Raw genomic sequence first — 11,359 nt, forward strand, 5'->3', positions numbered from 1 at the left:
GATTAAATCAGGCTGCAGCAGAAGCCTGGGGTGGACTGCTAGCACGGCCACAGAGACTCTGGTTGGCATCACCAACAGCAGGGCGATTCCAGGGGGTTTCTTTTCCATCCCCCTGATTGATGAAAGTCTTGGCTCAAGTATCACCTCCAAAGAGAGGCCTTCAGAGACCACCCTAGCTAAAATGACATGCCTCCCATAGCTCTCATTATCCCCTTCCCTGTTTTATTGTCCATCATTGTACTTATCACTACTTCCTGGAGGGTTTTTTTTTCGTGGGGGGGTAAGGGGTTGTATTTTTGTTTGTTTGTTTATTGTACATTTTCCCACTAGAATGTAAAATCTGAAAATAGACTGCCAGTCTGGCTTGCTCACTGCTGTAGCCTCAACAACTAGCACGTAACAGATTCTGGGTATTTTAATGAATACATAAATAGAAATTACAACAGTAGGATCATAGTATGCATTCTATTTTAAATTAAAGGCACTACCTTTTATTTTACTTGAATTTAACAAAAGTAAAAAGAAACTGAAGTAAAACTGAAGGCATTGTTGAATTGTTCATCCAGGCAGTATTCAGAGTTTGGAGCCATTGTTCTATATGTTTGGATTTCACTGCCGAGAAATATGAATGAATTAGCATTCTTAAACTTTCTCCCACTTACCCATTTTTATGAGCTATATTATTTATATTGTCAAGTTTTAAAATATGTATATTGCTTTTATTGTAATTCCCACATTTATTAGTCTTAGTTATATATTTACATCAACTCATATTTTCACATTCTTATTTTATACTGTTTTGACCTATTAAATAATTTAAAAAATAATTTTAATAGTTTTGACCTATTAAATTTAATTTTTAATAATTTTAATTTAAATTAATTTTAATTCTTCTATGGAAGAGTCGCGACATCAAAACTTTTCTTTCTTTTGGCCGTGTCCCGCGGCTTATGGAATTTAATTCACCGACCAGGGATCGAACCCGGGCCCTCGGCAGTGAGAGCGCGGAGCCCTAACCACTGGAACGCCAGGGAATTCCCGGCATCAAAACTTTTAAATAAATGTATTTCAGAACTTTCAGAGAATAAACAAAAATAAGTTCCTTTCTTGCGTCAGTGATTAGTGTTTAGGGAAAGACAACATCTTCGCCCTTTTAGCTCTGGCTCTAGCAGCCATTCGCCTCCGGACCTGGAGGGCAGGACAGCGCGCGCCCTGAGGACGCAGTGCAGTCAGGAGCCGCCAGGGGCCGCTACCGCGGGCGGCTCGCAACAGTGCCTCTCTATGCGTCGCCTGTGCGGAGCTCAAGAGGATACCGGACCGAAGGGCGCCGCGCAGTGCCTCCTGGGTCGGCGTAGGCATGGCGGCTCGTGTCCTTTGCGCCTGTGTCCGCCGACTGCCCGCCGCCTTCGCGCCGCTGCCCCGGCTCCCCACGCTGGCGGCGGCCCGGTCACTCTGCACTCCTCTGTTCCCCGCGGGGGCCAGGGCGAGGCCTGGGGCTCCGCATCTGGCCTCGGTGCTCACGCAGGTGATTCGCAGTGACTTCGGGGGGGCTTGGCTGGGGTCAGGCGTCGGGCCCGCTCGGGGTGGTGGGGACGGGCCAGGCAGCGGGGCCGCAGCTACTGTGGCTGCTGTTGGCGGGGGTGACCCGGGGACCCCTGCTCGCTCTCCGTCCCACTGCCTAACGGTGCTTGGTTGATCCCTGCCGGGACCCGGGTGACCTAGTGATTACGGGCAACAGCACAGACCTTCCAGTCAAACACCCTTGGGTTCGAAAGCTGACCCCGGAACTTTGGAAAAGCCTTGTAACCTCGCTAAGCCTCAGTCTGAACCGTAAAAATGGGATACTAGTTTCTACCTTGTGTTTCAGCGAGGTTTAGAGGAGATCATACAGGTAAAGTACCGAGGGCGGTGCTTGGTAAGCTCTCACAATACTGGTTGCCGTTAATCGTAGTGATAATGATAAATACCGTGATAGCTTTCTAGGAAAAAAATAATGACAGGGTGCAGAGAGGAAGACACCCTGGCCTACAGCCTTCTTCACAGCAGTTCTCTCCCTGGATTTCTCCCTGTGGCACCTTTTGCCTGTTTCTGGGTCTCTTGGAAGGATAGGAAACAAGTAGTATCTAGTTTATTTTTTTTATCTGGTGAAACCTTTTTGAGACTGAAACTCTCCTTACGTCAGTGATTCTCAACCCTGGCTGCACATTCAAGTCACCTGGGTAGCTTGAAAGAGAAAGAAAAATAAATCCCTCGTGGGCTCCCCCCCTCCCCATCTGATTTACTCCTCTGGGGTGAGGCACTGACATGTTTTTTAAGTTCCCCAGGTGATTCTGAAGCGCCTCAAGATTAAGAACTGTTGTATTAAAGTAGGATAGACTCCCATGGTTAAGTTGAGAATTCCCTTTTCAAACTCCAAGACTTCATGTAATTGTGGTTTCAGTCTTGACTAAGATAAGAGAATAAAAACTAAGGATGCCCTGGCCGAATCAGTTAGCATCTCTAGAGGTGGGGCTTGGTCATCGGTTTTTGAAAGTTGCCAGTGATTCGTTCTTTCTTTCTTTCTTTCTTTCTTTCTTTCTTTCTTCCTTCCTTCCTTCCTTCCTTCCTTCTTTCCTTCCTTCTTTCTTTCCTTCCTTCCTTCTTTCTTTCTTTTTTTTTTGCGGTACGCGGGCCTCTCACCGTTGTGGTCTCTCCCGTTGCAGAGCACAGGCTCCGGACACGCAGGCCCAGCGGCCATGGCTCACGGGCCCAGCCGCTCTGCGGCATGTGGGATCCTCCCAGACCAGGGCACGAACCCGCATCCCCTGCATCAGCAGGCGGACTCTCAACCACTGCGCCACCAGGGAAGCCCGCCAGTGATTCTTTTATGCAGCCAGTGTCAAGATTTACTGATAGTGTAGTGGATTCATTCAGGGGCCATCGTCTTATCGATGAATCAAAAGGTTAAAAGTGTCACCTTGAAGTTGAGTTAAAAGAGCAGTGTGTATAGTTGCTGTTTTGTTCCTGAGACCGACTTCGGTGTTAGGCTGAGAGGCAAAGTGATGTTCCTTATTCTTAGAGCACTGCTATTCAAACTTGACTGTGCATACTGATCACCCGTGTTAAAATACAGATTCTGGAAAGGGGCCTGAGAGTCTTCATTTCCACAGGGCTACCAGAAGATCCTGCTGCTGCTGGTCCTTGGACCATGCCTTGAATAGCAGGGTGTGGAGATGTTCCACTGCCTCTGCTGGGTTTACATTTACAGCAGAGAAACCATTTTCTTTATATTTACAAAGTGGTTTTGACTGAGTGCTCCCATTTAGCCACCTTATATCCTTTGCGGCTTGACGTGGAGAGTAAATACTTGGTTCATTGTTGAGGGATACAGAGATGGATACAAAAGAAAGACATCAGTTCATGTCTTCATTGGACACTTGGCAGCTATATGTTAACCATGCCAGCTTATTCCCTGCTGTGCTGTCTTCCCTAGGCCGTTCTGACACTATTTTCTCTTGGTTCATCTCGTTTTGTACCTAGTTGGGAATTTTCTACCAAATCCTTAAATGTTGGTGAGGTCCAGAGATCTCTTACCACACGCTCTCCCTGGCCTGACTCTTCATGTTCTGTTACTGCCTGTATGCCAGTCACCCCAGACCCCCCTCTCCAGCCCTTATTCATCTCATCGGAACCTTCACTCGTTCTACCTATTCCGTTCTGTCAGGTTTTCCCTCCTCAATTCCATCCATTATGCTCACCCCAGAGCAACTAGTTATTCATTTATATACTAACTGATTCCCCCCAAAAAGGAGCTAAGGCAGCTTTCCTGGGTCTAGAAATATAACAGTATAAAATAGAAGGTACGAAAAAAAGGATAGTGGCCTAAAATGGGGCCTTGAAGTCTTATACTTGACCCAGAACCCCAAATCTAAAGTGTCTGGCAGCCAGAGCACAGAGAATTTCCAGAGAGTTCTGTGGGGCCCAGCACCCAGATGAAGACGAAGCACTTGTGCAGGGAAAGCTCAACTGTTGCTGGTACTGGAACCAGACTGACATGCATGATGGTGTTGGACTTGGGGCTGCGATCATGCATTCATTTTCCCCACATCATGCATTCCCCAGTAAGACAAACCTATTTTGTCTTACTCAAGGCTCTGCAGCCCCAGGCCCTGCCTCTTCAGCCTCAGAGCCCATATCGGTGTCCCACCTTGCCCTTTAATCTCCAGCAACATGAACTGATTTCTTCCTACACATTACACTTTCATGCCTCGTTTCCTTTTCTTGGCCTGTCCTTCCCTCCTTGAAAAATCTGTCCCCATCCTTTTCCTTGCTATGCAAGTCTGATGTCTCTACCTTCCTGGCCTCTCAAGGACTGACTGACAACTTTTGTTACTGAAGCAGCCTACAAATACCCTTGCCACATTTTTATTACAGTTGATATGTTCTGTTTGTATTGGTCTTCTCCATTAGACCATAGGCTTCTCTGAGCGTAGAGGTTATGTCTTATTTATCTTTGTGGATCCAGCGCACCACAAAGTGCTTGGCACATAAGGTAAAGCTCAAAGGCTGCTGAGACAAGCAGGTAGTAGGTAAAGGCAAGACATTGCCACATGTGAGGACAGGTGTGTGTACAGTGCAGAAGCAAGAAGAGGGGCTTAATTAAAACCCCCAGTCAGCATGGTCTTGAAGGCAGCAGTTTCTCAAGCAGTTGGGGCAGGATGTGATGGCATGTGCAGAGGCCAGGAAGAGCCTGGCACTTACTTAGGGTTGACCCTCAGGTGCCTGTGGAAGGGAGAGACCCGAGTTGAGGCGGGAAGACCGGTATATTGAAGGGCGCTGTATACCGCACCGAAGAATGTGGATGTTCCCTGTCTAGGTCACAGGGGGTAAAGATTAAATGCAATTTGTTGAAGGAATGTTTGAGAGCTTTCCTCCCAATCAGCTGGGCTGGGTGACCCAGTAAACATGATGGTGAAGGAATGGGAAGAGTGGAGGTTGGCTCTGAGGTTTCTGGCTAGAGCCCCAGGTGGTAGAGAAGGAATAGAGGTCTGCGAGCAGGTGTTTTGGCAACAGGTAAGGAATTTATTTCCAAACTGAGATTGAGATGTCTGTGCTATCTGGGTAGAGCTGTCCAGGGGGTAGTTTGCAGAGATGGTCTTTAAAGCCATCTAGGTTCCTCTGAGTTTCCCCTAGAGATGAACCCCGTTGGAGGTAAGATGGACGTTAACAGTCGGGTTTACTTCTACTAGTCCACAGGGTAGTCATTCTTCCCTGCAGACAGTGCCTTCTCTGATGTCTGTGGGAGGTGATTTTGTCGCATGTGATTGTTAAGTGTAGATCTTGGGGAAGAATAATTAACACCAGAAGCAATGTTGGCTGTTGGGGACATTTTTCAGAAGTGCTTGTCCATTCTATATCTTTTTTTTGTTTTTGTTTTTGTTTTAATGGCTGAGATCCAGTAGAAGGGAGGCAATAAGACCCTCCAGGAGGCCATTTGGGGAAACCTGGGGCAAGATACCTAACCTTTCTTTCTCAGTTTCCTCATATGTAAAATGGGGTTATTATTAGCTCTAAAGGAGATGACATATGTCAAGTGCTTAGGGTGGTACTATGGCCTGACATAATGATAGGAAATCAATAAAGAGCCCAGAGCGGGGCGGTGGGCATCAAGAGGGAAGGAGTCAGATCGAGTACTTCGGGGCTACACTACTGCCAGACTCTCAAACTGGCAGGTCGTTGTCATCCTGATCCTACTAGATAGCCCTAAATAGCACTTCCTAGGTATGTGCCAGGCAGTGTTCTAAGCCCTTTATGTTTCATGATCTCATTGATGCCTCACAACAGTCCTGTGAACTTGGGTACTGTTGTTTATGCCCATTTTACAGATAAGGAAACAGGCATAGAAACGTTAAATAACTTGCCCAAGGCCAAACAGCTAGTAACAGAGCTAATGCCAGGGTACTTTTGTCATTCTGGAGTCCGAGTTCGCATCCGCTACACCTTCCTGCCTCCTGCTGAGCCCACTGCAGCCACCCTTTTAGACTGGCACGTGGTCTCCAGGTGGGGTCCCCTTTGATCTCATTTAATCACAAGGTACCCACCTGGCCCCTGTAGGCACTTGCCAGTGCTTCTGGGGTCCTTGCTGACACCTAGTGGGCGGCTTGGGTAGCTGCGTACAAGCACGCCCTCACCAGCTTCTTCCTTTCCCTTGGGTGCTGTGCACATCAGCCTCCCCTGCCTCTCACCCTCTCCCAGCAATAATTTCACCTCGTACCACTTCTTGCTACGCACACAGACGAGGCCTCTGTTAGATCTTTCCACCTCAGATTTCTTTTCTGTCATTACCAATATTAACTCATGTCTTCTCCCCCTTTCTCTTTAGTCCTTTCTGCTTCTTTTATTTGTGGCTTCAAAGCCTCTTCTAGTCATCGTTTTTTTTTTTTTTTTTTTTTTTTCTTTCTTCAGTACACGGGCCTCTCACTGTTGTGGCCTCTCCCGTTGCGGAGCACAGGCTCCAGACGCGCAGGCTCAGCGGCCATGGCTCACGGGCCCAGCCGCTCCGCAGCATGTGGGATCTTCCCGGACCGGGGCACGAACCCGTGTCTCCTGCATCGGCAGGCGGACTCTCAACCACTGCGCCACCAGGGAAGCCCCTGGCAGTGTTTTTTATTATGATTTTTCATAGACCTTTGTGACTCTGGAGGACCTTAACCCCAACAGGCAAACCCACTTTCTGTGGGTTTCTATGCCCTAAGAACTCCAAACTGCAGACTTAAAATCAACTTTAGAAGGAGTACAAACCAGTTCAGATTAGGGACTTCTGCAGTGAGAACTGCCAGATGGCTGTCTCATTTTCTCCTCTTGTGCACTGTACCTCCCACGGCCTTAAGTCCACTGATCTGTGACTTGGAGCCCTTCCACATTTGGTGAAGGGATCCAGTCAGGACCCTAACACCTAGTTGAATACCAAGTAGGCTAATATCAGAGAGATGTGAGATACTACTCCATCATGGCAAAGATCAGAATGGCTCATTATTTAGTTGGTGGCAACAGGGCAGGCCCACTTGGAAGGAAAATAGATTGGAGTGTATGCCTGTCAGGCTCCATCATCCTCTTCTTTGGGTTGGTACTGGCTTCATTTGTCTTGGCCAAAGTCAGTGTAATTACTGCTGGGTCCAAATTAGACCCTTCCAGTGTATGGTTCTCAGTGTGAGCTGCCTTTCAGTTCACCCTAACAGCTCTTGGCGTGAGTTATTTTGACTTGGGTATTAAAGGTGGTAGTGCCTTACAGAGGCAGTGTGCTGCTTGCGATGCCATGGGAAGCCTTAGCCTCTTCTGCAGGCCCTAGATGATTTTAGTGGCAGTTTTACTGAGCGGAACCAATGTCCAAAGCCTGACGGCTGAACAGAGGAAAAAAGGGGGCCAGTCCTGGCTCTGAGGGGAAAGGAGATCCATTTTTATGCTCTTGAACTGCTAGGGCTTCTGACACTACCCAGCATGAGGCCTCCGTGTGTCCTAATGGCCACAGTTACAATCAGATGAGGTGGGTTTGCTAACCCCATGAAAGCTTTGTGAAAGACATCTGTAGGCCAGTGCCTTTACTTAGAGGCATTTCAGGCTCAACAGCAGTGCTTCCCTCCTCCCTTGGTCTAGGTTCCAGGTGGAGTTACATCGCTGTGCCGCCAGTATAGTGACGCACCCCCTTTGACATTAGAGGGCATCAAGGACCGTGTTCTTTACGTCTTGAAACTCTATGACAAGATTGACCCAGAAAAGGTAATTGATGTGGTTTAAATGTTTTTTCTTTAAATGAGTATTTAGTCACATGGTACAAAATCCAAAGGGTTTAAAGGACATTCAGTAAAAAGTCACCCCCAGGCACCCAGTTCTCCTGGGAGGTGCCAGTTGACCTGACTTCTTGAGTATTTTTCCAGAGATTCTCAGTGCATATGGAAGGGCATATATATATATATATATATATATATATACACACACACACACAAATACATGTATGTATATTATATGTACTGTGTGATCTATATCTCCCAACCTTTTAAAAAAAACACAACTGGTAGTACACTGTAAATACTGTTGTGCACCTTGCTTTTTTAACTTAACTCTTCTTGGAGTTTTTCTCACAGTGCTACCTTAAAACATTCCTTCTTTAACAACAGAATCTGTGGTGTGGGTAGGGTAGTTTGTTTTTGATGTGGTTTTTGAAGAATTCTTCCTGGTGATCTTGAGGTCTAAATTAAAGACAGGGTGCTAATAGACACTGTGCTATTCCTGAGGGAGCAGAATGTCACTTCTAAGGTGCGGGGTCTTAGTGGTCAGTAAGGCAAGAAAAACCAGACTCTTCAGATGTCATTCAGAACAGTGATCAGAGATCATCATAAAATATATAAAGTGAATTCATCATTAGCTTTATATATATTGCTAACCATTTCAAAATAAGGTAGAGTAAGTTAACATATAAAGCACACCAAGTGTGGGTTGGCACACGTTAAATGTATAATGTTAGTTATGGCTCTTTATGTTTAAAATATGGCCTCTTTATATTCAAAAATCTTCTGTATAATGACTGATATTTCACCATTCAGTTATCTTGAGAAACAAACGCTCTCACAGACTGAATTTTGCATTTGGTGTTTCTTTTCTTGCAGCTCTCAGTAAATTCCCATTTTATGAAAGACCTGGGCTTAGACAGTTTGGACCAAGTGGAGATTATCATGGCCATGGAAGACGAATTTGGTAACACACACGGGCTGTCTTGGACCTGCCTGTCATGGCTCTTGATTTCGGTGGATTAAAGGCAGAGGAATGCTGGGAGCCTGATTGACTGGGGTTTGCAACAGTCGTGCCCACCCCTCCCCCACTCCTGCTTACTGTCGGGGGAAGTGATTATTAGGGACAGTGCACTTACTTGGAGAGCACTTACTGCAGGTCCGCAGAGTGCCCGGTGTAATACCAAGGGCTGAGCGACCGGAAGAGGCCTGGGGGAGTGTGGCACGGAGATTCTTGAGGTGGGTCTCCAAGATGAGGGCATAGCCTCACCTGCGGAGAAGCTGCTGACACCTCGGTGCACCGTCTCCCTCCTCCCCACCTCCCCGATGAGCTAGGCCTAAATGTCTAGAGAAGTGCTGGGTGTGCCAAGGATAGGGCGTGTGCGTGCACAGACTCATACACGCACGCACGCTTTGGTTTCCCGCAGTGCCTCCCACTCACACTCCAACTTACCCTTGTCTGGGACGGTTAGTTGTGCAAATGAGACCTTTACAAGGTTCCATGGCTCATTTTGGGGGTGAATTGCCTGAGTGGAAGCCAAGGGACTTCTGTGCCTTCCTACAGAGCAGAACTTAATTACAGTTCCTCAGAGAGTATGCTAACTAGAGGGATGGCATCGATTAGGGCTACAGGGTTTCTTTTGGGGGTAATGAAAATGTTCTAGGATTAGATGATGGTGATGGTGCACAACCTTGTGCATATACTAAAAACCACTGAATTTTGCACTTTAAATGGGGGAATTTTCTAATATGTGAATTATATCTAAAAAATATGTTGCCTGGAGACATAACGGGCTCACAACTTAAATGGGATTCAGGGTTGCTGGAAATTTTTGATCTACTTCTGGGTATTGCTGAAGTGTTAGATACTTTCAGTTCTAAAGGACTGGCATTTCCTACACTCATGCATTGTTGCACATTTTACTTTCAGGGTTTGAAATTCCTGATATAGATGCGGAGAAGTTAATGTGCCCACAAGAAATTGTAGATTACATTGCAGATAAGAAGGATGTATATGAATAAAATATCAGGTAAATAATTTGATTTATGGAATTATGTTCTCCCATAGAATTAATCTCTCTGTGGTTCTTCAATAAAGACAGACTTGGGAAGAAATGGAAAAATGGAAGTGCTTGACAGATTTTCACTAGTTATAAAATGCAGGCACCTTCTGGTTATCTGCCACTCCAAGGAGGCCAGCCCTAGTTATCATGTTTCTCCTCCAGAGGTGTTGACAGCAGTCCACTCCTGGACAGGAGTCTCTGATTGTCAGCCCTCCTCGTAAAAGCAGCCTTGTACAAAAAACTGAGCAAGGCAACCCAGAAGCAGAGACCTCTGCCTCCCTCAGTTACCCACCCAAGGGTAACTGTCCAGGAAGCTGAGATGGCCTGGCTCTTAATTAGGCAGGAGAGGCCTCGTGGGTAAGAAGATGGACTCTAGCGTCAGACACCCGAGTTTATTCTCAGCTCTGCAACATTCTGTAAGCCTGTGGTCTTGGGCAGGCTGTGTAGCCTCTGTAAGCCCTCAGTTTCCTCATATGTAAAATGGGGATAATGATAGGACCTACCTGGGGCTTCTGTGAAGGTAAAATTGAATAGTGTGTGTAAATCACTTAATACAATGCTTGATGTAAAGAAGCCTCGTGATAAATATTGGCTATTGTTCTTTAGGCTGTAGAATAATCAAGTGATCACACTTTTAAAATAAAACATTTTATTAGAGTCTATAACTTTAGTTACCCTGGAATTAGCACCTCAGAGATTATCACTTAAAGTCAGTAGCACCAGAGAGAAACACTGAACTTGTCTTTTGCCAGACCCCTTTTCTTCACTGAGAGAAGACTCAGAAGATGCTGGCGAGTGTCTGGAAGTGAGAACGCATCTCTGCATCATTGCTGACTTTGACAGAGTAATTCTGTTTAGACTTGTACTTAAATTGTCTTAAGTGTTTTTGCCTGTTGAAAATAAATCTATAAAACCAACATTTTTCTGTCTTCAGTTTTTTAATTACGTCTCTAAAGTGCTTTCTTTATATTGACATTGCTTAGCATTTTTAGAGATTTGTCTGATTTGTCATTGGTATTCATGCATGTCAAAAATATGACTTTTCCAGCAGGGCACTTGAAACAAGTTGCTCTCCCATCACCTTCAGCATGAGGAATGAATTAGTGATAAAAAAACATTTTGCCTCAGAAATGCCTCAAATATATTTGTGCCTCCATTAGTTTACTGATTATTCCATGTATCAGCTGACACCAGCGTGTAGGACTAATTTTTCATCCCTGTCCTAAGGGTCCATTTCTGAATTAATGGAATTTAGTAATTTTGGAGGATAAAAGGTTCTCGTTCCTCCTAGAAGATTACTTGGACATTGTGTCTGTTTGTCATATATCAGTAAGTATTAACTTGTGCTCCTTTTATTCCTAGCACTGCGTTAGGTCTTTGGCATTAATGTAGGCAATTGCCTAGCTGTTGATGAGATTTTTTTTTTTTTAATTTTTAATTTTATTTATTTTTGGCTGCATTGGGTCTTCGTTGCTGCGCACGGGCTTTCTCTAGTTGCGGTGAGCGGGGGCTACTCTTTGTTGAGGTGCACAG

The 11,359-nt window shown here is 45.7% G+C and overlaps 1 protein-coding gene across 1 annotated transcript; it reads left to right on the forward strand.

The window, feature by feature from the left end:
• Window positions 1-1,297: 1,297 nt before the first annotated feature.
• NDUFAB1 (NADH:ubiquinone oxidoreductase subunit AB1) lies at window positions 1,298-10,743 on the forward strand. The gene is made up of 5 exons (XM_060078025.1): window positions 1,298-1,525; window positions 7,633-7,755; window positions 8,643-8,730; window positions 9,694-9,793; window positions 10,579-10,743. The coding sequence occupies exons 1-4, from the start codon at window positions 1,358-1,360 to the stop codon at window positions 9,783-9,785; spliced, it is 471 nt and encodes a 156-aa protein (XP_059934008.1). The 5' UTR covers window positions 1,298-1,357; the 3' UTR covers window positions 9,786-9,793; window positions 10,579-10,743.
• Window positions 10,744-11,359: the final 616 nt, after the last annotated feature.

This window comes from Mesoplodon densirostris, chromosome 16 (assembly GCF_025265405.1).
Source record: "Mesoplodon densirostris isolate mMesDen1 chromosome 16, mMesDen1 primary haplotype, whole genome shotgun sequence".
NCBI classification, from domain to species: Eukaryota; Metazoa; Chordata; class Mammalia; order Artiodactyla; family Ziphiidae; genus Mesoplodon; species Mesoplodon densirostris.

Coding starts and splice junctions, on each gene's coding strand:
- NDUFAB1 (XM_060078025.1), top strand. CDS start 1,358: ATGGCGGCTCGTGTCCTTTGCGCCTGTGTCCGCCGACTGCCCGCCGCC. Junction 1,526..7,632: donor TGGCCTCGGTGCTCACGCAG/GTGATTCGCAGT, acceptor CCCTTGGTCTAG/GTTCCAGGTGGAGTTACATC. Junction 8,731..9,693: donor GGCCATGGAAGACGAATTTG/GTAACACACACG, acceptor TTTTACTTTCAG/GGTTTGAAATTCCTGATATA.